General features: G+C 41.3%; 2 protein-coding genes across 7 annotated transcripts in view; one reads left to right on the top strand and one right to left on the bottom strand.

Annotated features, from left to right (window-relative positions):
- Positions 1–6968, top strand: part of ANGPTL1 (angiopoietin like 1) — a 122489-nt gene extending 115521 nt beyond the window's left edge. For all 4 annotated transcript variants that reach the window (XM_030206443.1, XM_030206441.1, XM_030206440.1 and 1 more), the window contains 2 exons: positions 3970–4240; positions 5350–6968. In XM_030206443.1, the coding sequence (XP_030062303.1) occupies positions 3970–4240; positions 5350–5537 (459 nt within the window). In that variant the 3' untranslated portion in view covers positions 5538–6968. The remainder of the gene's footprint in view (positions 1–3969; positions 4241–5349) is intronic.
- Positions 1–25147, bottom strand: part of RALGPS2 (Ral GEF with PH domain and SH3 binding motif 2) — a 677704-nt gene that overhangs the window by 425652 nt on the left and 226905 nt on the right. The gene's annotated exons all lie outside the window — the stretch shown is intronic.

Here is a 25147-nt window from a genome sequence, read left to right as displayed (position 1 = left end):
CCTTATCCTCTAGTATCTCTAATCTCCTCCCTTCCATCATGTCCTCCGAGTCTGTCGACAAGGCTGTCTCTGCTTACAACGCCACTCTCTCCTCTGCTCTGGACACCCTTGCACCATCCATCCCCCGTCCCACAAGGCGTACTAATCCCCAGCCCTGGCTGACACCTTATATCCGATACCTTCGCTCCTGCGCCCGATCTGCTGAATGCCTCTGGAGGAAATCTCGCACCCATACCGACTTCATTCATTACAAATTCATGCTATCCTCCTTACAGTCCTCCCTATCCCTTGCCAAACAGGACTATTACACCCAACTAACTAATGCTCTAGGCTCCAACTCTCGTCGTCTCTTCGCCACCCTCAACTCCCTCCTCAAACTGCCCTCCGCTCCCACCACACCCTCACTTTCTCCTCAATCACTGGCTGACTACTTCCGCGACAAAGGTGCAGAAGATCAACCTCGAATTCACTACCAAGCCACCTCCTCCTCGTCACCCTTTAACCCACTCCCTCAACCAACGAACCCAGGCCTCCTTCTCCTCTTTTCCTGATATCACTGAGGAGGAAACCGCCCACCTTCTTTCCTCCTCGAAATGCACCACCTGTTCCTCTGATCCCATCCCCACCAACTTACTAAACACCATCTCTCCTACTGTCACCCCCCCCCCCCAATCTGTCATATCCTCAACCTCTCTCTCTCCACTGCAACTGTCCCTGACACCTTCAAGCATGCTGTAGTCACACCACTCCTCAAAAAAACATCACTAGACCCTACCTGTCCTTCCAACTACCGCCCCATCTCCCTCCTACCCTTCCTGTCCAAGATACTTGAACACGCCATTCACAGCCGCTGCCTTGATTTTCTCTCCTCTCATGCCATCCTCGATCCGCTGCAATCCGGTTTTCACCCTCTACACTCGACAGAAACAGCACTCACTAAAGTCTGTAATGACCTGTTCCTTGCAAAATCCAAAGGTCACTACTCCATCCTCATCCTCCTTGACCTATCCGCCGCTTTTGACACTGTCAATCATAATCTACTCCTTGCCGCACTATCCTCATTTGGATTCCAGGGCTCTGTCCTCTCCTGGTTCTCCTCTTATCTCTCCCACCATACCTTCAGAGTACATTCTCATGGATCTTCCTCTACCCCCATCCCGCTCTCTGTTGGTGTTCCTCAGGGATCTGTCCTTCGACCCCTTCTTTTCTCAATCTACACCTCTTCCCTGGGCTCACTGATCTCATCTCATGGTTTCCAATATCATCTTTATGCTGACAACACCCAGCTTTCTCTCTCCACACCAGAAATCACTGCGGAAACCCAGGCCAAAGTATCGGCCTGCTTATCCGACATTGCTGCCTGGATGTCCAACCGCCACCTGAAACTGAACATGGCCAAGACTGAACTCATTGTCTTTCCACCCAAACCCACTTCTCCTCTCCCTCCACTCTCTATTTCAGTCGATAACACCCTCATCCTCCCCGTCTCATCTGCCTGCAACCTCGGAGTCATCTTCGACTCCTCCCTCTCTTTCTCTGCCCATATCCAGCAGACAGCCAAGACCTGTCGCTTCTTCCTCTATAACATCAGCAAAATTCGCCCTTTCCTCTCTGAGCACACCACCCGTACTCTCATCATCTCTCGACATGATTACTGCAACCTACTCCTCACTGGTCTCCCACTTAACCATCTATCCCTCCCCCTTCAATCCGTTCAGAACTCTGTTGCGCGTCTTATCTTCCACCTAGACCGATATGTTCATATCACCCCTCTCCTCAAGTCAATTCACTGGCTTCCGATCAGGTAACCGCATACAATTCAAGCTTCTCTTATTAACCTACAAATGCACTCAATCTGCAGCCCCTCATTACCTCTCTACCCTCATCTCCCCTACGCTCCTACCCGTAACCTCCGCTCACAGGACAAATCCCTCCTCTCAGTACCCTTCTCCACCACCGACAACTACAGGCTCTGCCCTTTCTGCCTTGCCTCACCCTATGCTTGTAATAAACTCCCAGCGTCCATACGCCAAGCCCCCTCCCTGCCCATCTTCAAATCCTTGCTCAAAGCCCACCTCTTCAATGTCGCTTTCGGCACCTAACCATTATTCATCTATTCAGTAAATCTAGACTGCCCCAATTTGATTGACTGCACTTTTTTGTCCTTCAGATTGTAAGCTCCTTCGAGCAGGGACTGTCCTCTGTGTTAAATTGTACAGCGTTGCGTAACCCTGGTAGCGCTTTATAAATGTTAAGTAGTAGTAGTAAATAAATTAAACAATTCAGCCAGGCGTTATGACTGCATGCCAAATCTGAAATTACCACCAGGGGGTGCGCTGGCCTGGCGGTAATCTCATTTGGGCAGCTTAGTAAAAGGGCCCCTCATTCAGGGAGATAACTGGGAAGGACAAGTTCTACCCAGTTATCTCCCACTGAATAACTGTCCCCTTCAAAGATAGCTAATATCTTTGAAATTAAACATGACCAAAACCGAGCTTCTCATTTTTCCCCCCAAACCCACCTCCCCACTCCCCCCGTTTTCAATTTCTGTTGATGGCTCTCTCATTCTCCCTGTCTCCTCAGCTCAAAACCTTGGGGTCATCTTTGACTCTTTTCTCTCCTTCTCTGATCATATCCAGCAGATCGCCAAGACCTGTCGTTTCTTTCTTTACAACATCCGTAAAATCCGCCCCTTTCTTTCCGAGCACTCTACCAAAACCCTCATCCACACCCTTGTCACCTCTCTTTTAGACTACTGCAATCTGCTTCTTGCTGGCCTCCCACTTAGTCACCTCTCCCCTCTCCAATCGGTTCAAAACTCTGCTGCCCATCTCGTCTTCCGCCAGGGTCGCTTTACTCATACTACCCCTTCTCCTCAAGTCGCTTCACTGGCTCCCTATCCGTTTTCGTATCCTGTTCAAACTTCTTCTACTAACCTATAAATGTACTCACTCTGCTGCTCCCCAGTATCTCTCCACACTCGTCCTTCCCTACACCCCTTCCCGTGCACTCCGCTCCATGGATAAATCCTTCTTATCTGTTCCCTTCTCCACTACTGCCAACTCCAGACTTCGCGCCTTCTGTCTCGCTGCACCCTACACCTGGAATAAACTTCCTTAGCCCCTACGTCTTGCCCCATCCTTGGCCACCTTTAAATCTAGACTGAAAGCCCACCTCTTTAACATTGCTTTTGACTCGTAACCACTTGTATCAACTCGCCTCCACCTACCCTCCTCTCCTCCTTCCTGTACACATTAATTGATTTGATTACTTTATTTTTTTGTCTATTAGATTGCAAGCTCTTTGAGCAGGGACTGTCTTTCTTCTATGTTTGTGCAGCGCTGCGTACGCCTTGTAGCGCTATAGAAATGCTAAATAGTAGTAGTAGTAATATGGAATTGTCAAATAATTTTCTGATCTCACTGTTTTTCACTGGTTGCTACCAAGGCTGTGACAGAACCAACCGGAAGCAGGCACAGTAAGCCTTTAGAACTTGAGGTTGTAGGCTTGAAATAGGATGGCTCATAAAAAGCCCTATAACCGAGTTGTGGGTCCACGTTTACATTTATGATACTCTTCATTTATGTGTAAAAACATTGGGGGGTTTTTTGGGGGGGTGATATTGATTTGAAGAGAGTGTGCTATAATCCAATTTTCTTTTTAGATTTTATATGTTGTGGGTAAAGCTTTTTTCTATTTGTATATCTTGAAAGGTATTTACTGACAGTGTGTTTTGTTTGACTATGTATTCACCATACAGAATAAGTAGTCAAAAAAACACACCATCAAGTATAGAACAGTACAGAATGCTACAGACAGACCTGAACGTTCACAAGACAAGGAGAAAAGAAAACAAAAGTTTAAAAAAATCTAAAACAGAATTTTTATAATACTAACCTCTTCCATTAAAAGTATTAAATCGGCAAAACATTGTAACTACCCATCACAGCTTTGATTTTTCTTGAACAGAAAGGCTTTGGAAACATTGATGGAGAATACTGGCTAGGACTAGAAAACATTTACATGCTGACTAACCAGGATAACTACAGACTGCTCATTGAACTAGAGGACTGGAGCAACAAAAAGGTCTATGCAGAATATAGCAGTTTCCGCCTTGAACCAGAAAATGAATTTTATAAATTACGTCTTGGAACTTACCAGGGCAATTCTGGTGACTCTATGGTGTGGCATAATGGGAAACAATTCACTACATTGGACAGAGACCGAGACAGTTACACAGGTAACTTCATCTGTAATATATTTTGAGAATGTTGTTCCTTTTTTTCTAACTCTTATCCAAAAAAAGCCAATCATGATTGATTATATGAGATCATCATGAACATACTAATCTTTTAACTTACAGCAATATATTTAGCCCATGACTCAAACAAAAAATGTTTGATTTAGTACAAACTGGGGCAGTTTCACCATCACAAAGATTTCTACTTTGACGTATTCACTGAAGACCATATGATTTAAACTTGTGCTAATGCACTTTGACTATCTTCTTGGAGCTGGAAAGGAATTTTACCATCCATCGAACATAACCAGAAATGTTGCCATGCTGTAAGATTAACTGTGGAGAGTATAACTCAGAAATGGTTCATATATCCATAAAATTTTTCTATTTATGTACTGACCAATGGCACAGTTCCTTGAGTATTACTTGATAATGTAACACAATTCTGTCACATGAAATCTAGGTTTGCAGTAATGCATGTTAGTGTGCACAAAAAAAATATTTCAACACGTATAGTTTGAGTCATGAGGTAAAAACAGAATGTTTTCAGCATTTGAGCACTGCATCAATATCCTTTACATTCAGGACAGTTTTAACTCACAGATACAGATTATATGAACAAAAGCAGATTGTGAATGAAATAATAATGAACTGCATCCAAGCATTTAAGGTAAGAAAATCAACTAGAATATAGGGACTGTACCACACTTGAAAAATTAAATATAAGAGCACATTTAATGTGCTTTAATGTGAAATAATATTTAAAAAAAATACAAGCTCCATCATTCTGAATGGATTTACTATGGGCACATTAGCAAATGAGGCCCTCTGTTTACCTTTTCCAAAAATGCAACAACTGTCCTGTGATAGTTTATATCCTCAAACAATGCAGCACCCTTCTACCTCCCTTAACTATTTGGCATAGTTGTCACAGGAAACAAAATCAACCTACTTCTGTAAAATGATATATTTATGTGTGATAAAGGGGCTCATTTTCAAAGCACTTAGACTTACAAAGTTCCATAGGTTACTATGCAACTCTAATTGTTTTGAAAATTCACCCCCAAAGTCTCTGAAATTCAGTACTTACATACTTTATTTCTTTTCAGGAAATTGTGCTCACTTTCATAAAGGAGGCTGGTGGTACAATGCCTGTGCACATTCCAATCTTAATGGGGTGTGGTACAGAGGGGGTCACTACCGGAGCAAGCATCAAGATGGAATTTACTGGGCTGAGTATCGAGGAGGATCCTATTCACTTAAAACAGTTCAGATGATGATCAGACCAATAGACTGAGTGACGAACAAAAATGGTTTCCACATGACTAGACACAGTGAATTCTGATGTGGCCCAGGTTCAGAAAAGAAGAATGGGCCATTCAATCTAAAGATCATCAAACAAAAATTTTTTTTAAACTGAAGATCCAAAAGCTAAGAAACATTTTTCTGAGATTGCTTCTCCAACAATCTCGGAACTAAATGGCTACTAGTATGAAACAGTCAATAAAAGGGCTAGAAATTAAACATGAAATACTCTGCATTATCTGTTGTATACAGGTTTCTAGTATCGGGCTTGTATGCACTTTTTGTTTTTTTTAAGGTGAAACTTTTTCAAAACTCCAAATAAGCCACTATTGAGAAGGTAACATTTGAACACTACTGTGGTTTAACAGGGCAATGGAATGATACATAAAAACTAATTGATAAAAATGTCACATTTAAGACAAATTCCAGTAAGGCCTTTGGAAGTATGATGTATATTACAAAAATTATTCTGACAGCAACTATTTCACTTCAGATTTTACAAGCATTTACAGTTGTTTCGTTATTCTTTATTTTGATACAGTGCTTGATATAGTTTCTACTTGCTCTCAATATAGACAAGGTTTTATTCCAACAATAAATACAGTTATTGTAGCTAATGCTTAATGTTTGAACATCCATTCAAATGGTGAACGTTTTGTAAGTTTTTTAAGAGACAGGCTATGCAATGTATCCAAATAGCAAAATTTAAAATTGTAAATAGAGTGAGGCAATTCAATAATTTATATTTTGTTTTCTTTTTATTGTAGAATTAAGTCATTTTTTACCATTATTTAACTTATTTATATTCTTGAATATCATTTAAAAAAAAACATAGCTTTGGATAATGGATTTTTGCATTGACAGTTTAAACCAAATGCAGCAGCAGACAGGAACTTGGAATAAATGGCAGGTTTTACCAGCAAATATGTGTATGTTAAATAAAGCATGAGTTAATTCAACATAAGGTTGTTCTACCCAATCTAATAGCTGCTAATGTGTTCTGGGATTCCCTGCAAGAACCTGTCGCCATGTTACAAGTAATTAACGTGGGATTCTCCTTTTTTTTTTTTTTTTTACACCACACTATAAAAATACTTTTGGTAATACTTTTCCTTGGAATATAACTTAAGAAAATGTGTTCTAGTACTACAAGTGCTCCCTTAAATGCTAGCTCTCACAGTAAACAATGACAGTTTTGTTAGTGTATCACATATACCCCCCCCCCCCCCCACCTCTGTTTACTAAGCTATGCCGCGTGAATGGGCTGTGTCGGCATTAGTGTATGGCAGCTACTAGAGTGGCTTAGCAAACAGGGGGAAAAGTAATCAGAGTGTTGTGCAAATATTTGAACTTTGGAAACTGACCATTGTATGTACACTTATCCTGCTTCTGCCATGACAAATAATAAACAGAATGTAACAAACACTGTTCTCTCTAAGATGCTGCACATATACAGCCATGCAACATTCTATGAATGGTTACACATGCCAACAGTGGTCAGAGGCACCATTTCGAATCCAAGTATTTGACAGAGCCAGAGTGACTGGGATCGCTCCTACTCCCCACTAGACACCAGGGAAACCCCTAGGCTTTTCTTAAAGATGCCAGAGGAGTGCTGCGCTACTATTTTAGGTGTTAAGAGTAGGTGTAATGTCAGGTGGTTTTGTTATGAATGTCATGGAGGAGGGTCCTAGGAGGTGGGGGGAGGAGGTGTTAAAGGCATTGCTGATAGTGCGATTGTTGCTGCACTATAGGCAATGCATGTAGCATGCGGTAAATGTCTGCCCTGTGTGGTAACTGCATGGGCAGATGCTGGCCATGTCTCAACAGTTACTATAAACTAATTTTTGCAACTCATGTGCATTGACTACTTAGAGTAGTAGAGTTTTGCAAACAGGCCCCATAAGTCTACTAAAGAAGATAAACATCTAATCGTCTCATGCCTAGATCTATGCCTCAAATTCTTCAAACCATCAGATGGTTAGGATGGAAAAAATATATATGCATTGTGTTGGTATACTTCTTATTGGCTTAAGTTTTAAAAAAAAAGTATGTGGCCCCCAAGTGAGGGCTTGACAAAATATTCTTAGAGAAAAAGTAATACAACTTGTGTACCGCTTGAAGGCATCTTTTGACTGTCTAATATGGCAGACACTACTACCATTTTCATAAGAAATTCTGCTTGGGATGCCTAATTGTGAAGGAGGGGAAAATACCCAAAGTCCCATTAGGAAAACTACAGTTTAAACATACATCTGAATCACTAAAAGCCAGCCTTGCGGGAATTTGAGGTTTAACATGGTAACACAGTAGCGTAGTAAATGACGGCAGATAAAGACCTGCATGGTCCCATCCAGTCTGCCCAGCAGTTACATTCATTATCAAAGCATTACTTGAACAACAGTCCAATAGTATTATTACAACATTTTACTTGCTTAAGTTCCACTATACAATGTCTTCCCCTCTTCCATTGATGTGCATACGATTTGAATACGGTATAAAATACACATACTTGCTCATGATCTGTCCTTGCCATTTTCAGGGCCCAGACCGTAAAAAAAGGTCTGCCCTGCATTGGTCCCACTTCCCAGTCACTGGAGCTGCTGTCAAAATCCACTCCAGCCCATCCTGATCTGTCCTGTCATCTATGGGACAAAGACTGTAGAAGTCCATCCAGCACTGTCCTCACTTTCCCACTGCTAAAGTTGCCATTAAAACCTACTCCAGCCCATCCTGATCTGCCTTGCCATATGCTGGACACAGATCCAATTTAAGCACCACTCCTGCACATCCTAAATGAACTTATAACTGTTGAAGTGTTAAATTTTGTTTTGATACTATCCTCTTTCTATTTCGGGATCCTTTGTATCTAGCCCAAGCATTTTTAAATTCCATCACAATTTTTGTCTCCACCACCTCCACTGGGAGGGCATTCCAGGCATCCACCACCCTTTCCATGAAAAGTTATTTCTTGAAGTTACTCCTAAGTGGTCCACCTTGCAACCTCAAATTATGCTCTCTAGTTTCTCCACTTCTCCATCTCTGGGAAAGTTTTGTTTGTAGATTAATACCATTCCGGTATTTAAATGTCTATCATCTCCTCTATCCCTTTTTTCCTCTAGGGTATACAAATTCAGGTCTTCATGTCTCTTCTCTTATGTCTCTTAGCGCAATCCTGATATTTTTATCGCCTTTCTCTGGACTACTTCGTCGTCTCACGTCCTTAGTAAGAAATGGCTTCCAGAACTGAACACAATATTCAAAGTGGGGCCTCACCAACAACTTATGCAAGAGCATTAATGTCTCACTTTTTCTGCTAGCAATTCCTCTCTCTATGCAGCCCAGCATCATTCTAGCTACAGCAGGCACTTTGTCACATTGTTTCACTGCCTTGAGATTCTTAAACACTATCACCCCAAGGTCCTGCTCCTGGTCTGTGCATATAAGCTTATCTTCCCCTAGCACATACACTCCTTTGGATTTATTCTCCCTAAGTGCATCACTCTGCACTTCTTTGCATTAAATTTTAACTGCCAAAGATTAGACCAGTCTTCTAACGTTTAAAATCTCTTCTAATATTTTCCGTTCCCTCCGGTGTGTCCACTCTGTTGTAAATCTTCGTGCCATTTGGAAAACGACACACTTTTCCTTCTAACCCTTCAGCAATGTCACTCACAAATATATATTTAGCAGAATCAACCTCAGTACCAATCTCTGAGGCACGCCACTACCCACCTTCCTTTCCTCCGAGTAAATTCCATTTACCACCACCCCCTGTCATCTGTCAGTCAATCAATTACTAATCTAAGTCAGCATTTTGGGTCCTAACGTCAGTCTGCTAAGTTTCTTGATGAGCAACCTATAAGGAACCATGTCAAAGGCTTTGCTGAAATCCAAGTAGACTATATCTAGTGCATGCCCTTGATTCAATTCCCTGGTCACCCAGTCAAAGAAAATTAATCAGATTCATTTGGCATGATTTTCTTTTGGAAAAGTCATGATTGTCTCAGATCTTGTAACCTGCTGATTCCAAGTAGTTTAATATTCTTTCCTTCAGCACAGCCTCCATTATTTTTCCAATCACCAACTTACTGGCCTGTAGTTTCTGACTTCTTCTCTGTTACCACTTTTGTGAAGAGGGACCATGTTCACTCTTCTCCAATCCCACAGAACCTCTCCCATCTCCAAGAACTTATTAAACAAATCTTTGAGAGAACCCACAAGAATTTCCCTGAGCTCCCTCAATATCCTAGGATGGATCTCGTCCAGTCCCATGGCTTTGTCCGCTTTTAGTTTTTCAAGTTGTTCATAAACACTTTCTTCTGTGAATGGTGTGATATTTATTTTAGTTACATTTGTACCCCGCGCTTTCCCACTCATGGAAGGCTCAATGCGGCAGGCAATGGAGGGTTAAGTGACTTGCCCAGAGTCACAAGGAGCTGCCTGTGCTGGGAATCGAACTCAGTTCCTCAGTTCCCCAGGACCAAAGTCCACCACCCTAACCACTAGGCCACTCCTCCACTCTACTACATTCTACTACATTCTACTACATTCCCAAATATACCTTTGTCAGCCAACTTGAGGTCCTTCTCCATACTTTTCTTCCGTGAACACAGAAGTATTTGTTTAGCACGTCTGCTTTTGCCTCATCACTTTCCTCATAGCAATTCTCAGCATCTTTCAAGTCCCGATACTCAAAACTCTGGTGCTGTAATGAACAGCGATGAAACAATGTGCAGAACAATTCCCTAATGCCCAATTCTAATGAGATGTAAATATACATGTGCTCATAGTGTTGAAGTTGTTTGGAAATTAGGGGGAGGATGGTGCCTGGCACATGCACAGAATGTCAGAGGGGAGAGGAGGGAAGGAGGAGGAGGAAGTGCCGGTTAACCAGTTCCAGACAGCAGGACTGCAGCGCTGCTAGCCAACTCGAAACCAGAGCCAGTTCCTCAAGTTAAGATATCGACCTGCTATGTTTGCTTTTCCGGTTGTCAGTTAAAGGGGAGCTGTCTTTGCACTGGGCATTGAGAGATTCTCCTCCCTCACTTCCTTTGGTGGTGTATGAAACACATTTTTTTCAGTTGTGGCCTAAAGCTGCAGAAATGTAGGACTGACTGTTTTGCTCAGTGTGATCTGGGACTTCAGCCTTTGCTTCATTTTGGGTCAGAAAGGGTAACTAAGATTTACCTAATGCCAGATCTGAGCTGGAGTAGGGTTTGCCGCAGTAATGGCACCCTTGTTCTGTGCCCTGTTCTTTAAGCATCGGGGGGGAGGGGGAAATAGGAAATGACCTTTTGACTACACTTGAATTCAATTGCATTGATCTGGGGTGAGCTCCTTATTTCCCACAGTAGGCACCTCTGAGCACCATGTGTCAGCAAACACTAGTGCTAGTCTGGCTAGTATTGGCCTCTAGTGCTTGGGTTTGCTTCTCAGCATCGGTCTGCATCAGAAAACTTATGAGAAAAGACTTGAGAACCTGAATATGTAGACTGTAGAGGAGAGGAGGAACAGGAGAGATATGATAAATACATTTAAATAGTTGAAAGATATGAATGAAAAACAATTTTTTTTTCAATCTATAGAACTAGAAAACATGAAATGAAGCTGAAAGGAAATACTTTTTCACAGAAAAGTGGTGAATGGCTGGAATACCCTCCTAGCAGAGGTGGTGGAGACATAAACAGGGCCAGAATTCAAAACGGATTTGGATAAACAGAGAATCTCTATATAGCATGAAGATGGAGTTGAAGGAAAACAATGACTTTAGAACTTCAAACAAAGCCTACAAGAGTATAGCCAATCAAGGGCACAGAGGGATAATTTGAATGTTCTGTATGAAGCAGCAAGTACGACACTAGTTACCTTTACTGGCAAACTATATGGACCATGCTGGTCTTTACTATGTTACAAATAACCATTCAGATTTTCAGGATTATCACTATGAATCTGCAAAGGGTTTATCTGCATATACTGAATAACTTTTGCATACAGATCTCTCTCCTGCATATTACAGTAACCGTGAAAACCAACTAGCTAAGTTTAATTTCAGGAGAGGGTTAAGAAGCTCTATTCTAAAGAACTATAGCCTGACTACTGACTGCGCATCCAGAGACAGATTCTATATTCAAACAGAAAGGCTGAGCTCACTCATGGTTTTAAGCTGGGTTATTTAGGCAAGGAAGTTCTATCCTTAGGGCACATATTCTGGCCAGTCTATGTTTAAATCTTTTTTATTAAATGCTCAAGCATACAACATTCAACATCGGAACACATATAATTATACTGCATGAGGTCTGTTACAGTTCAGTGTAGTCTGGTTGAAAGCTCTAGTTCCCTTGTTCTTATATTGAAACCTTTACCTCCGTCTTAGTCTTCTTGTTTTCCACTATGGGATCTAGTTCCCTTGTTCTTATATTGAAACCTTTACCTCCGTCTTAGTCTTCTTGTTTTCCACTATGGGATCATGTGTCCTATCATCAGCTACATTCGCTTTTCAGGTGAGTGCAAAGTCAGGAACCCATATGTATCTTTTACCATGTCCTTGTAACCAGTTCTACCTAATTTTTATTCAACCTATTAATATCAATATAAACCATCTTCACTGTAAATAGCATTCCCCTTTACTAATATGTGCACAACCTATAATTCCTGCTTCATCTATAAGTATGAACATTCATAGTTTGTTTTTCTTTTCCTTCCCTCCTCCCTTTCCCTTCCCCCTATCCCTTGTCCCCCCCTTCCCTCCCCCTCTTCTTAATCTATTAAACTTACCTAATCCTTAACCCGAGAGTCTAAACCCCCCCCCCTTCCCCTCCCTTCTCCTCCTGTTCATTTCCTTCTCCACCTTCTTCTAAAGCCTCTCCATTTAGAAATTTAACAGATAACTGCGGGCTGCTTGCGGGAGCGTATTCCAAAGGGGACTCCAACACGCTTCAAATTTCTTCCTTTCTATTGACTTCCAGTTCTTTACTCCCATCCTTTCTACCCGCATCAACATCAGTGTTCTCCAATGTTGCATGGATGGTGGCCTGGGAGAGAGCCATTCGGCCAGAATAACTTGCTTAGCAATTATAACTGTCTTTGAGGCAAACTCTGTATATTCTCTCTGTGTCGGTTTGTTCAGTCTGAATTGACCAAAGAGAATCGCCACATCATAAATCCAAGGTGATTTCCACAATTGGGATACATAAACAAGTAGTCCTTTCCAGAATTTCACCACTGCTAAGCATTTCCATATCATGTGACCCAAGGTTGGTCCAGCACAATTACATCTGGGGCATACTCCCCAGGGTGACACTCCCATTTGGAAGGCCTGTCTGGGCGCAATATATGTTCGCACAGCCAGCCTATACTGCTGTTCCCAGTGCAAGGCGGCTGTAGTGGAGCGCCTCATGGTCAGAATGTGTACTTTAAACTGTGTCTCTGTTACTGCCTGCATCAGATCTGCACTCCATTGTTGTGCTAATTTTTTGTAATCCAGTTCTGCGGCCTTATCTCTGATATGCCTGCGGTGAAATGTAAGTGGTACCTCCTGTTGAGCTGCCAGGGAAAATGCATCTGATATTTCCATTTGCACATCCTCAGTGAGATCTTCCCACGGTAAAGAATGCACGTAATGCTTTAGTTGCTGGTAGTGAAATCTGTCTTTGTCAGGCAATCCATATTCCCTTTGCAAGTACGAATAGTCCTTAATCTTGCCTTCCGTGGTGAGTACTTGGAGGAGGTATATCACCCCTCGTCGCTTCCAACTCTGAAATGTCCCATATATTTGCCCTGGTTAAAAGTCCATATTGCCACATATAGACCAGAAGGGCGTGACCTTGGCAGAAAATTTGTGTAGCCTGCATATTCATTGCCATACTGCTTTCACCGTGGGCATTAGCATTGCGTATTTCAAAATTTCTGGAGTCAATGCTCCCCTACGTGTAGATAATTAGAGAAGTGCCACCTTGGTTCCAGCTGTAACTCCAGGTCTGTGTTAGAAAAATCTGCCGTCCCCCTGAACCAATCATTGATGTGTCGCATTCCACAGGCCACCATCAAGTGCCTCACACTTAGTAATCCTAACCCGCCATATTCAACCGGGATGGTTAATGTAGTTACTGGCAGGCGTGGTTTTTTCCCCCGCCACAGGAAACGTTGTATCAACTTATTTAGTTTCTGCTCATCTTGTCTCGTCAGAAACAGCGGTAGTGTCTAGAAAACGTACAACCACTTTGGGGTTATACACATATTGTATAAGGCTATCCGCCCTAGTAATGAGATGGGCAGGGATCCCCACATGCCTAGTCTGTCTCCTGTCTCTTTTAGCAATTTATCTACATTTGTTTTATACAGCTGTCTTAGATCTGCCAGTATTTTAACCCCTAGATATTTTATAGGTTCTTCCGTCCAATGTAATGGCTGTGTACCTGTCCATCTCCCTACCCCTTCCGCCCCCACTGGAAGAATACAAGATTTCGTGAAGTTTAACTTAAACCCAGAGATTTCCCCAAACCTCTGTACTTCCTGCAATAAACAGCCCAGGGAGTGTACTGGATCCGTTAATGTCAATAACAGGTCATCTGCGTAGGCCAGCACTTTTATTTGCGGCCCGCCACTGTGACCCCTTGAATTCCTTGGTTGGACACAATAGTTCTCAGTAGTGGTTCTAATGCCAGTACAAAAAGGAGCAGGGAGAGTGGACATCCCTGTCTGGTTCCTTTGCTAATCTGAAATTCATTGCCCCTCCCCCCATTAACAATTACACTGGCTCTAGGGCTATTATATAGTGATTTTAATACCCCCCTAAACCATCCCGTGATACCCATATTAGTCAGTACTTGACCCAAATATTCCCAATTTATTTATTTGTTGCATTTGTATCCCACCTTATCCCACCTCTTTGCAGGCTCAAAGTGGCTTACAATACATCATGAGTAGTGGAAGAGTGTTAGTAATATAAACATTTAGTATTGCATGATTTTGGTTAGTATGATGATAAAAACAAGGTAGTAGTATACAAGCAGATTTTAAGAAACAGTTCTGAAATTAAATAGGCGAGTTGTGTAGTGTATATTCACTTGGGTTGGTCTTTTTGGTATGCTCTTTCAAAGAGATGGGTCTTCAGTAATATGCGGAAGTTCGTTCTTTCATAGATCGATTTCAAGTTGCGTGGCAGTGCGTTCCATAACTGTGTGCTCAAGTAGGTGAAGTTTGATGCGTGCATTGATTTGTATTTCATTCTTTTACAACTGGGGAAGTGCAGATCGAGGAATGTGCGGGATGATCTTCTGGCGTTCCTAGGTGGTAAGTCAATTAGGTCAGACATATAAGCTGGTGCGTCTCCATGGATAATTTTGTGAATTAGTGAACATATTTTGAACGTGATTCGTTCCTTAAGTGGAAGCCAGTGTAATTTTTCTCGTAAGGGCTTGGCACTTTCAAATTTTGGTTTGCCAAATATGAGTCTAGCTGCCATGTTCTGGGCTGTCTGGAGTTTCTTGATTATTTGTTCTTTGCAGCCGGCATATAGTGCGTTGCAATAGTCTAGATGACTAAGCGCTAATGATTGTACTAAGTTACGGAAAACACTTCTTAGAAAGAAAGGTCTTATTCTTTTTAGTTTCCACATTGAGTGGAACATCTTCTTGGTTGTGTTTCTCGCGTGGTTCTCTAGTGTTAGGTGTCGATCAATGGTGACTCCAAGAATTTTTAGGGTTTTTGAAATAGGAAGGTTTAGAGTTGGTGTGTTGATGGCGGTGTATTCTTTCTTGTTGTGTTGGGAGGTTAGTATTAGGCATTGGGTCTTTTCTGCATTGAGTTTCAGCCGAAATGCGTCCGCCCATGAATGCATGATTTTGAGGCTTTGGTTGACGTCATTAGAAATTTCTTTTAGGTCTTGTTTGAATGGGATGTAGATCGTTACGTCATCCGCATAGATGTATGGATTGAGGTTTTGATTCGATAGTAATTTTGCCAGGGGTATCATCATTAAGTTGAATAGAGTCGGCGAGAGGGGGGATCCTTGTGGTACTCCGCATTCAGGTACCCAAGCGGCTGAAGTAGTCAAGTTAGATGTTACTTGGTATGACCTTGCGGTTAGGAATCCCTTGAACCACTGGAGGACGTTGCCTCCGATTCCGAAGTAATCAAGGATGTGTAGTAAGATTCCGTGGTCTACCATGTCGAAAGCGCTTGACATGTCAAATTGTAGAAGTAGTATGTTCTTACCTGATGTAATCGATTGTTTGAATTTAGACATGAGGGTTACTAATACTGTTTCAGTACTGTGGTTAGACCTAAACCCTGAATGGGAATCGTGGAGTATAGAAAATTTATCTAGATAGTTTGTAAGTTGCGTAGTCACTAACCCTTCGGTTAATTTGGTTATTAAGGGAACAGATGCTACCGGTCTATAGTTAGTTAGTTCACTAGCGCTCTTCTTTGTGTCTTTGGGTATGGGGGTGAGTAAGATCTTTCCTTTTTCCTTCGGGAAGAATCCATTTTGTAGCATGTAGTTCAGGTGTTTCGTTATGTCGTTTATGAATTGTTGAGGGGCAGATGTCATCAGGTTGTTTGGGCATAGGTCTAGTTTGCAATGGGATTTGGCAAATCTTTTGCCAAATTAACATGATCAAAAGCCTTTTCGGCATCTAAACTTAGTATCCAAGCCGGTATTTCTTTTGCCTTGCATACTGACAGGGCTACCAATAGCTTTCGAACATTATGTACTGCCCTTCTTTTCCGGATAAACCCTACCTGGTCATGGCCCACCAGGTCGGGCAAGCATTGCGCCAAGCATTCTGCCATAATTTTTGCTAATAATTTGACTTCTACGTTCAGCAGCGAGATGGGCCTGTAGGACCCTGGTCTCTCTGGTGACTTGCCTACTTTTGGTATCAAAGTTATATATTTTATTTTAATTTTTATTTGTTACATTTGTACCCCGCGCTTTCCCACTCATGGCAGGCTCAATGCAGCTTATATATTGTATACAGGTACTTATTTGTACCTGGGGCAATCAAAGTTATATATGCTGCATTGGCGTGTGGGGGTAGATCGCTCATCTCGATCACTTCTTCAAAATAAGTTAGCAGGTGAGCTTGTGCCTGCGGTGATATTAGTTTATAATATTCCCCTGATAGTCCATCTGGGCCTGATCTTAATTTCAAATCTTTTATTCTGGCCAGTCTAAATTTTGAACTGTAATATTTACTATAAAAATGTAGTTTCATTTTTTATTATTAAATTTAATAATAATGATCATGAAGAAGATTCTGATAAGGTAAAACTTGGCAGCCTACATATAGGAAATATCCCATTCTTAACAAACAAAACAAAAAACCTAAGTAGTTATAGTTTATTTGCATTTGTTATACTGCCGTTAGCTAACTTGCAGATCACAGCGGTATACAAGTCTAAAATCAGTACAAGAAAAAATATAGAAAGGAATGCCAATAAATCTATAGGATAGAAACAACACAAACACTCATACAAAGATCCAAATATGAAATCAAGGAAAGGGAGGATATTGCAGGAAACAGGATGTGAGATGGTAAAGCCATAGGTTAGACTAAATGCTTGATGAAACAACCAGGGTTTGACAGCTGTTTTAAATCTTAAATGACAGTTCTGCATGGGCAGAAAACGGTATAGAGTTTCAGAGAAATGGTGCTGCAAAAAAGAAAACCTTATGCCAAATAGATTCCAGGTGAGCAAAACGGGAACTAGTGAGACATAACCAGTGGTCATTTAAAGATCGAAAGAGACGTGCAGGGGAGTAAGGGACAGCAAGATTAGCTAAATAATAAGGATGACCCACGCGATAAGCTTTGAAAGCAAGAGCGAGTGTCTTGAAAACGATATTTTGTTCAACAGGAAGCCAATGGGATTTCTTAAAGAGTGGAGGAATATGATCGTATTTTTGGAGCATGATGAAGTAATTTGAGTGAAGTTTCTTAAGGAGTGTATATGAACAACCTAGGTAGACAATGTTACAATAGTCAAGTCTAGTAATAAGGAGGGACAGAATCAAGGAACAAAAAGTGTCAGTCAACGTATCTCCAAACAGGCCACCAACTAAACAGAAAAATATAAAAGATAACTACAACCCACTCCTATTCCTAAAGTTGTAATATGGATCCATTTAGGACTATCACTGCCTCATACCTCCTATATTGTCAAAAAAAATTTAAAACATTAAATTGGGAGCGTTAAAAAAAGGCAGACGTTATGCTGATATCAAAGTTGATATTTACAAAGAAACCTAAGAAATTAGCTCCCAAATCTTCAGTCTCCTGGCATTGCTTAGGTCTGGCCTGAGACTTTTTTTTAAAGGGGGGGGGGGACATCAGGAAATACAAAAACCTCCTCCCTGCCCCCACCCCACCCAAAAGAAATAATTCACAATTTTTGTTTCTCAAGTGTGCTTACAAAACATTATCCTTATCTTGAATAAACACAAAAGATACAAGTAAAACAGACCTGGCACATATCTCCTCATTAGATCTCTCTCAAAAATACCATAAAAGCTCTGAGCTGTCCTGGATCAGTTTCAAATTCTGAGGTATGCATCTTGATGTTCTCATATTATTCAATACCATGTCAAGGCAGGGAGATAGTAAATCTGACTCATAAGTGACAAAGCTAAATTTGAGAACGTCACATTCTCCTTCAAGAACTTCTGAAATAAATCCCTCAGAGTGGAAACTCAACTCTATGGAAAGTTCAAAAACCTGGGATTAGACTGCCTCAATACATTCTCAATATTCTCAAGCTTCTTATGTACCATAAGCTTATCCTGGACTGCCTTCATCTGGACAATATAAGAATCCAAAGACACCACATATTGAGATTGTATACATAAGTTATTTATTTAAAATATTTATATCCCACACCACCCATGATTCTGAGCGGTTACAACCGGCACATACAGTGGTTGAGGCATTTGAATCATGGATATTATCCGCTGGTTATTTTGCTGGTAATATATAATCTGTTCTCTGGTCAGTTTCTCCAAGACTGGAAAAAAAGGATTGACTGGCCAATTAAAAAAAAAAAAAAGTAACCCCAATGCCGTTCAGCCTGCCAATCACAGGCCAGTATCCAATCTGTTTCCTTTCCAAATTGACAGAAAAGGTGTTTATTCACAGCTAGCTGACCACACAGAGAAAACATCTGCATGCCATAGTATGGAAACTGTCATCACATCTTTGCTTAGTGAGGTTCACGCTATGTAAGATAGTGGACATGTTGCATTGGCTGTACCATTAGATCTCTTTTCAGCTGTTGATCTTGTGAACCACTGTTACTCTGTAGGTTTTCTGAAATAGGAATTACTGGGCAAGTACTTAATTAGTTTGCATATTAATTGCCTAACCATTCATTTTCAGTACAGACTGTTTTTTCTATTTCACAACTGGTAGGTCACATGATGCGATATGCAGGAGCGGACACTAAACAGGGTAGCTCCTCTGCACCTTCTCTTTTTCCTGCTAAAATAACGACCCCAACCTCCTTAAATTGCCAAGATATTTTCCTACCTGCCTGGGAACCTTGTGGGATGCTTTCGAAGCAGTCTGGCAGAAGGGTGAGCATTCGAGAAGGCTTCAAAACTCATCAGAGAGGAACGAAACGACAGCTGGACTCCAAAATGGTGGATCAGCGCTCCCCACCTCAGTTGGCTCCACTTGGGTGGCGGAGATGACAGCGGAGATGACGGTGGCGGTAGAGGCCACATTGGATAAAAAGCTCCAGCAAATATATGATCGGGCAGAAAAGGCAAGCAAGCGCATTGATAGTTTCAATTTGGAAGATCAGGCTCAACAGTTTTCCCAGATGCAGCAGCTATTACTGAAAAAAGTAACAGACTTGGAATCTAACGTCAACGGAGAATCGATCTAGACACAATAATTTGCATCTGATTGGCCTTCCTGAAACAATGAGGTCAAGAAAGCTTGCTCTCCAGCACTTAGAACGCTTTCAAACCTTGAAGCTTTGCGGTGTGGTTCCCTGAAGCAGTGTGAAATGGGACCCGTTACACAAGCTGGAACCTACCATTCTAGACGTAACTGGGCATGGAGTTAAGTCCCAATGATTTCATCTACTTGTACATAAGGACGTTGATATATAAGGACGTTTGATTGATAAGCTATTTTTTTGTTCTTGTTTTTGATTCAAATTGGATGAAAAACAAACTTATTTGCAAAAAGAAAAAAAAGGGGGGGGGGTTGTCGGATTACTTTTTTTTTTTTTTACTGTGTGCAACTGAGAAACGTGTTTATGCCGCAGTTTGATGACACTTTTCCCCTTAATTCATATAGACACTCTTCACTGCGTGTGTGTGTGTGTGTGTGTGTGTGTGTGTTCTTTGGGTTTATACCTACACACTGGAAATGTCAGTAAACTTTATTAGAAAGTACAGGAAAACACCTTTTCTATACCAGTGTAACAGAATCATAAGACCTGTTATTAGACTCCACGGCACCAACTTTTTTTTTTACTACATAATTTTTGCCAAATACTGTACTTTCGATGCCAAACAATTTCACACAGTTTAAATTCCAACAGGGATATGCAGTACTTGCTCTCCATAATAGTTCACACTACTCGAGTCCTTATCAAATAGGGAGATTAATCTACCCAAAATCAAGACCAGTGGGTAAAAATAATCACATCCTCTCTGTTCAGAGGTCCTGCACCTCTTAGGAAAACAAAACCAACCCTTTTCTTTTGGATTTTTAGACCAGTTCCCATGCTGAATTATGAAAGTAAAAATTATGTCTTACCTGATAATTCTTTCCTTTAGTCCTAACAGTTCAGTCCAGACTTGTGGGTTATGTCCATCAACCAGCGGATGGAGACAAAGAAGAAAGTAGTTTCTGTGATGCATCCCACCTGTATACACATAGTTCCTCAGTATTTCAAATGACAACGCACTGAAGTTTAGAGATATATAAAAGGCATACAGCACACATGCAAAGCAAGGCTTACCCGTAGCGAGCAAGTAGTATTGATTGGAAATGGCAAATAATGTTGACCAAGTAAGAGTCGTCGCCACATCGAAGTAAAATGATATTTCAAGTTGTCCAAAGTAGGATCTGCTGCCATATTATAATGAAATGGTATTTAATATTGTCCAAAGTATGTTCTGCTGCCCCATTGATGTGTATAGTATTCAATGTCATCCACAGTAGGATCCACTGCCATACTGGTAAGAAAGGACAATCAATGGTGTCCAAGCAGGAGTTGTTGCCAAATAGATAAGAAATGGCAGTTATTGTTGCTGCAAGTGCCATTATCGTCTTGGTATGAAATGGTATCCAACATTGCCAGAAGTAGGAACTGTTGTTGTATTGATAAGCAGGCACAGTTGAAGACAGAACAGGTGCAACTTAAGGAAGAGTAAGAGGTGAACTCTGTGACCAGAAGAGGGTTGAAACACCACACCAGCAACAAACAAAATGTGCTTTCTAATCATTTTGGTTCCAATCTTTGCTTTCCTCTATTTTAACTCTCATGCCAGGGTTTCATGTCTATTTGTCATTTTTCTCTCTTCCTGTATTCTTCACATTCATCACTACGTCCATCTCCAGCACTGATCTTTTCCTCTCTGCTTTCTTCCATTTGTTTGTCTCCCTCTCTTCATTTAATTTTACTATATGGTCCTCAATTTTCCACTTTTTACTGCATCTACCTATAGCTTTCCATCCCTTTTCCCTCATCCTGACCCTCCTATTCCTCAGTTTTTCACCAACTCTCTCTCTCCCCAATCCTTCCATCCAGTCTCCCCCTCCCTCCCATTCAGTTTCTCCCCCTACCTCTTTCTTCACTTCCATCCAGTGTCTCGCCTCTCTTCCCCTCCATCCAGCATATCGTCTCTCTCCCCCTCCATCATGTCCTCCTCTCTCCCTCCCATTCATTTTCTCCCCTCTCTTATCCTCCCCTTCCACCCAGTTTCTCCCCTAAACCCCCCTTTCCAGTCAGCATTCCCCCTCCCTCTCTCACACTTCCATTCTGTGTGTCTCTCTATCCAACATCTTTCCTCGCTCTCTCCTTTTCTATTCAACATACACCCTCTCTTTCTTCATACCCTCCTTCCAATTGTCTCTCCCCAAGCATCTTATAATGGGTGCGTATGCCTGAGAATATAGATGACAAGGCATCCCAGTATCAACAGCAAGGATCAAATATACACCTTGAGTTGGATGGTAGCCCTGACACATGCTATGCAGCCAGGAGAAGAGTCACTTTTTAGCCTATGTTTATGACTGTACATGCAGATCTTTATGCTGCTTATGTGATATGGTTGTATGCATGTCACACATCTTTATTCTAATAACTTTGCAAATGTTGCCATTAGCAATCTGTTCATATGCCATAATTTGTCAAATTACTTAATTATCGTGAGTAATTTTGGATTCATACACTTAATACAGTAAATCCGAACAGATTGAATGCAGAATTAGCATGGTCTACTCTTATTTAAATATTTACAACTATTTAATTCGAGTCCGTTCTTCCTGATTGGTCCATGTCAGTCAATACCAGACCTTTAAATTCAGAACAGGACGCTAAGACACCATCTTGGCGGATATACAATCCTTGATCAGTCGGTATGTCAGCACAGCATCAGTAAGAGATATGAATTTTAAAGCGCTCTTGCTCCTAGCACAAATTGATAACAATAAACATGAATACATTTGGTTTGATTCAAAGTAATTTAACATATTTTCTATTCAGGGGTATCCTTGAAAAAACCGCTTGCCGGTGAAACATGACTCATGTCGAAGCAACATCCCTCTGAAGCCGACATTATCTTTGCTGAAAAAGCTAAGTAAATTATTATTTCATTAATGTCAAAAGTAAACAAAAACAATATAACAACAAAAAAACTTTTCATTAGGTTTAAGACCAATTTTAGTGGACCAGTGACGAGCTGGGGTTTATTTAAGCAATAGCCGGAAGTAATTGGTATGCTTAATACCCCATACTGAGGTCCTTAGATAAATAATATCAGTTCAGATACAATAAGTTAGAAAACATATGTCAGAAGCAAGCAGAAATTTAGATGTTATATGGTAAACCTTTTTGAATCACCTGCTTGCAAAAACTTTAGATCTGATTTCTGGATTGACTATATATGAGATATACACATTTTAAATTAGTCAGTTATTGTACATTAACTATAATGGAAGGAAGACTGTCACTCAGTTGTTTGGTTTAATGACTGCTCCCATTTTGATTGACATTTTATTAACTTTCCTTTCCTCCTTTGCAATACAGTTGGAAACTAAGACATTACAATTTTGCCAATTTCTGTTAAAGTGTGCTGGTAAATGTTAACTTTATTATCTCCTTTATTGGTCATTCACCCACCTCTGTTTCTCTTTATCTATATTTGTGGTGTTAAAGAAACAAATTGTAAGTGGTCAGGTAGAATTTAAGTACAGGATCTTCTATTAAGATTATTATTGAAGAAAAATAATACCTGGAGGATTGCCCCGGATTATCGCCAGCTGAACAAACGGCTACCACTGTCTCGGTGGCCAATGGCCGCATTAGACCATAATCTTTTCACCAAAAGAGGTTCTAAATTTTTCACCAGCCTAAATCCATGCATCCTCGGGATCAATACAAGTTAACTTTTACCTTTGGCAACAAACAATATACCTGGAACAGGACGCCTTTTAGAAATCTAAATTCCCCAGCAGAATTTAACATTTTCTTACACAAGGCGCTTCCAGATGCCGAGGCTAGGGGCATTCTAGTGTATGTAGATATCTTGATAAAGAGTGCTACTTTTTCAGAACATCTCACTGAGATTGAGTACATCTTTCAACAGTTAAAGGATGCAGGTGCTTAAGTTGTCCCTGACAAAGGGACAGTGGTGTTGCAGATCACTCAATTACTTAAGGTATGAGGTGTTGGCTGAGGGTCTCCATTGCATTGCAGTAGCAAAAAATATCCATGAACATCTGAGTTACAGTCCTTCCTAGGGATCTGCAACTATTCCCGGCAGTTCGTGGATCAATATGATGAGATTACGCGACCACTGATCAGGCTCTTTAAAAAGGGTATACTCTGGGAGTGAGATAAGAAGCAAAGCTCGGCCATGCGAGAGCTACAGGACATCCTGAGTCATGCCCCATGCTTGGCCTACCCTCATCAAGGCAAAGATTTTTACCTAGAAATAGGGTTCACTCAGCACTGCATGACTGCTGCATTATATAAAAAATATGATGCTGATTGTCGTGTAATAGCTTATGCCAGCAAAGCCCTGTCTTCAGTTGAAATGAAATATAGCAACTGTGAAAAGGAGCAGTTGACAGCCATAGGAGCCCTTCACCACTTTCGCAGTTATGTCCAAGGGCTAGAGCTGGTCATGGAGACCAGTCATCGAGTCTTGAAGAAGTGAATATCTCAATACTGGCCTGGTTATCATGAGTCAAACTATCTCCAGGGCATTAGCACTAGAAGGGTGGCCAATGAAGATAAGGTAAACTCAAAAACATAAGAAAGCAGTAGCCCAGGGCCTGGCTGAACTGCATGACTGCACAGTGGAGGACATGGTCCAGAAAGACTTACCTCTGTCGTTCCTCCCAGTTAACATTAGAGGAGTCTCCTCATCATTTGTTTTATGATGAGGAGCACGGTAGACAAGTCCCTCAGGTGTATGTGGACGATATGCCTTTTGCAGAGACAGTGATAAGGAAGTCGTGGTCAGAACTGGTGTCGTTTGGGATTCTGCGGACCCACAAGAACAACTTTTCAACTGGGATATAAAATCAACCAGTATGCGGAAATCGCTGCCGCACTGCACTTGCAACTGTACAATCCGCTATCAAGAATAGAGTCAAAACAGTCATCTGCACTGACTTCATTTATGTCCATCATATGTTTGTGGCCCACCTACAAACCTGGAAAAACAGTGGCATTTTGAAACAAACCAGTCACAAACGGGGATCTCATATTGATCCTGGACCAACTGGTTCAGCATAATGATAAGTTGTTTAATGGAAGAAGGTAAAAGGCACACCAAAGTAGACAACCCAGATTGGGTAGGAAATGATCTAGTTAGTGAAGGAAGGTGCAATCTCAGGTGATCCATGGACCTGCAAATAGCTGGGATCCACCCTCATTGCGGTTACCATCAGACAACAAGCCAAATTTCCTGCAGACAATACTGTGTTGCAGTGATTCCCTGATGAACCCTCGTTTGATTTAATCACCACACAACAGGAGAACCCAGCTGTTGGGAGGAACTGTGCATACATCCCAGACCCCGAGAAGAATCCTATCACTCAAGCAGATACTGAGAACGATCAGGAGCTAAGAATGCTGTATGCTATTCCAAGGGATGTTCCAAATGAACAAAGGACTGCTGATACATCTGAGTCATGAGTCCATCTTCTAGAGGGCTCATGTTGCAATATGCACATGACGAGCCCTGTGCTGGACTTCGAGGCGATCAGGTTACCTATGAAGCCTTGAGACAAGTAGTCTACTGGCCCCCATATGTATCAAGATGTACAAATTTATACCCGAGGCTGTTTGACCTGTTGTAGGTTTCAACCCTATGAACCTTCCCACTGGGCTCCCCTCAGAAGTAAGGGC

The sequence above is a fragment of the Microcaecilia unicolor genome, chromosome 6 (genome assembly GCF_901765095.1).
Source record: "Microcaecilia unicolor chromosome 6, aMicUni1.1, whole genome shotgun sequence".
NCBI classification, from domain to species: domain Eukaryota; kingdom Metazoa; phylum Chordata; class Amphibia; order Gymnophiona; family Siphonopidae; genus Microcaecilia; species Microcaecilia unicolor.
This window is presented reverse-complemented; position numbering and strand designations above follow the sequence as displayed.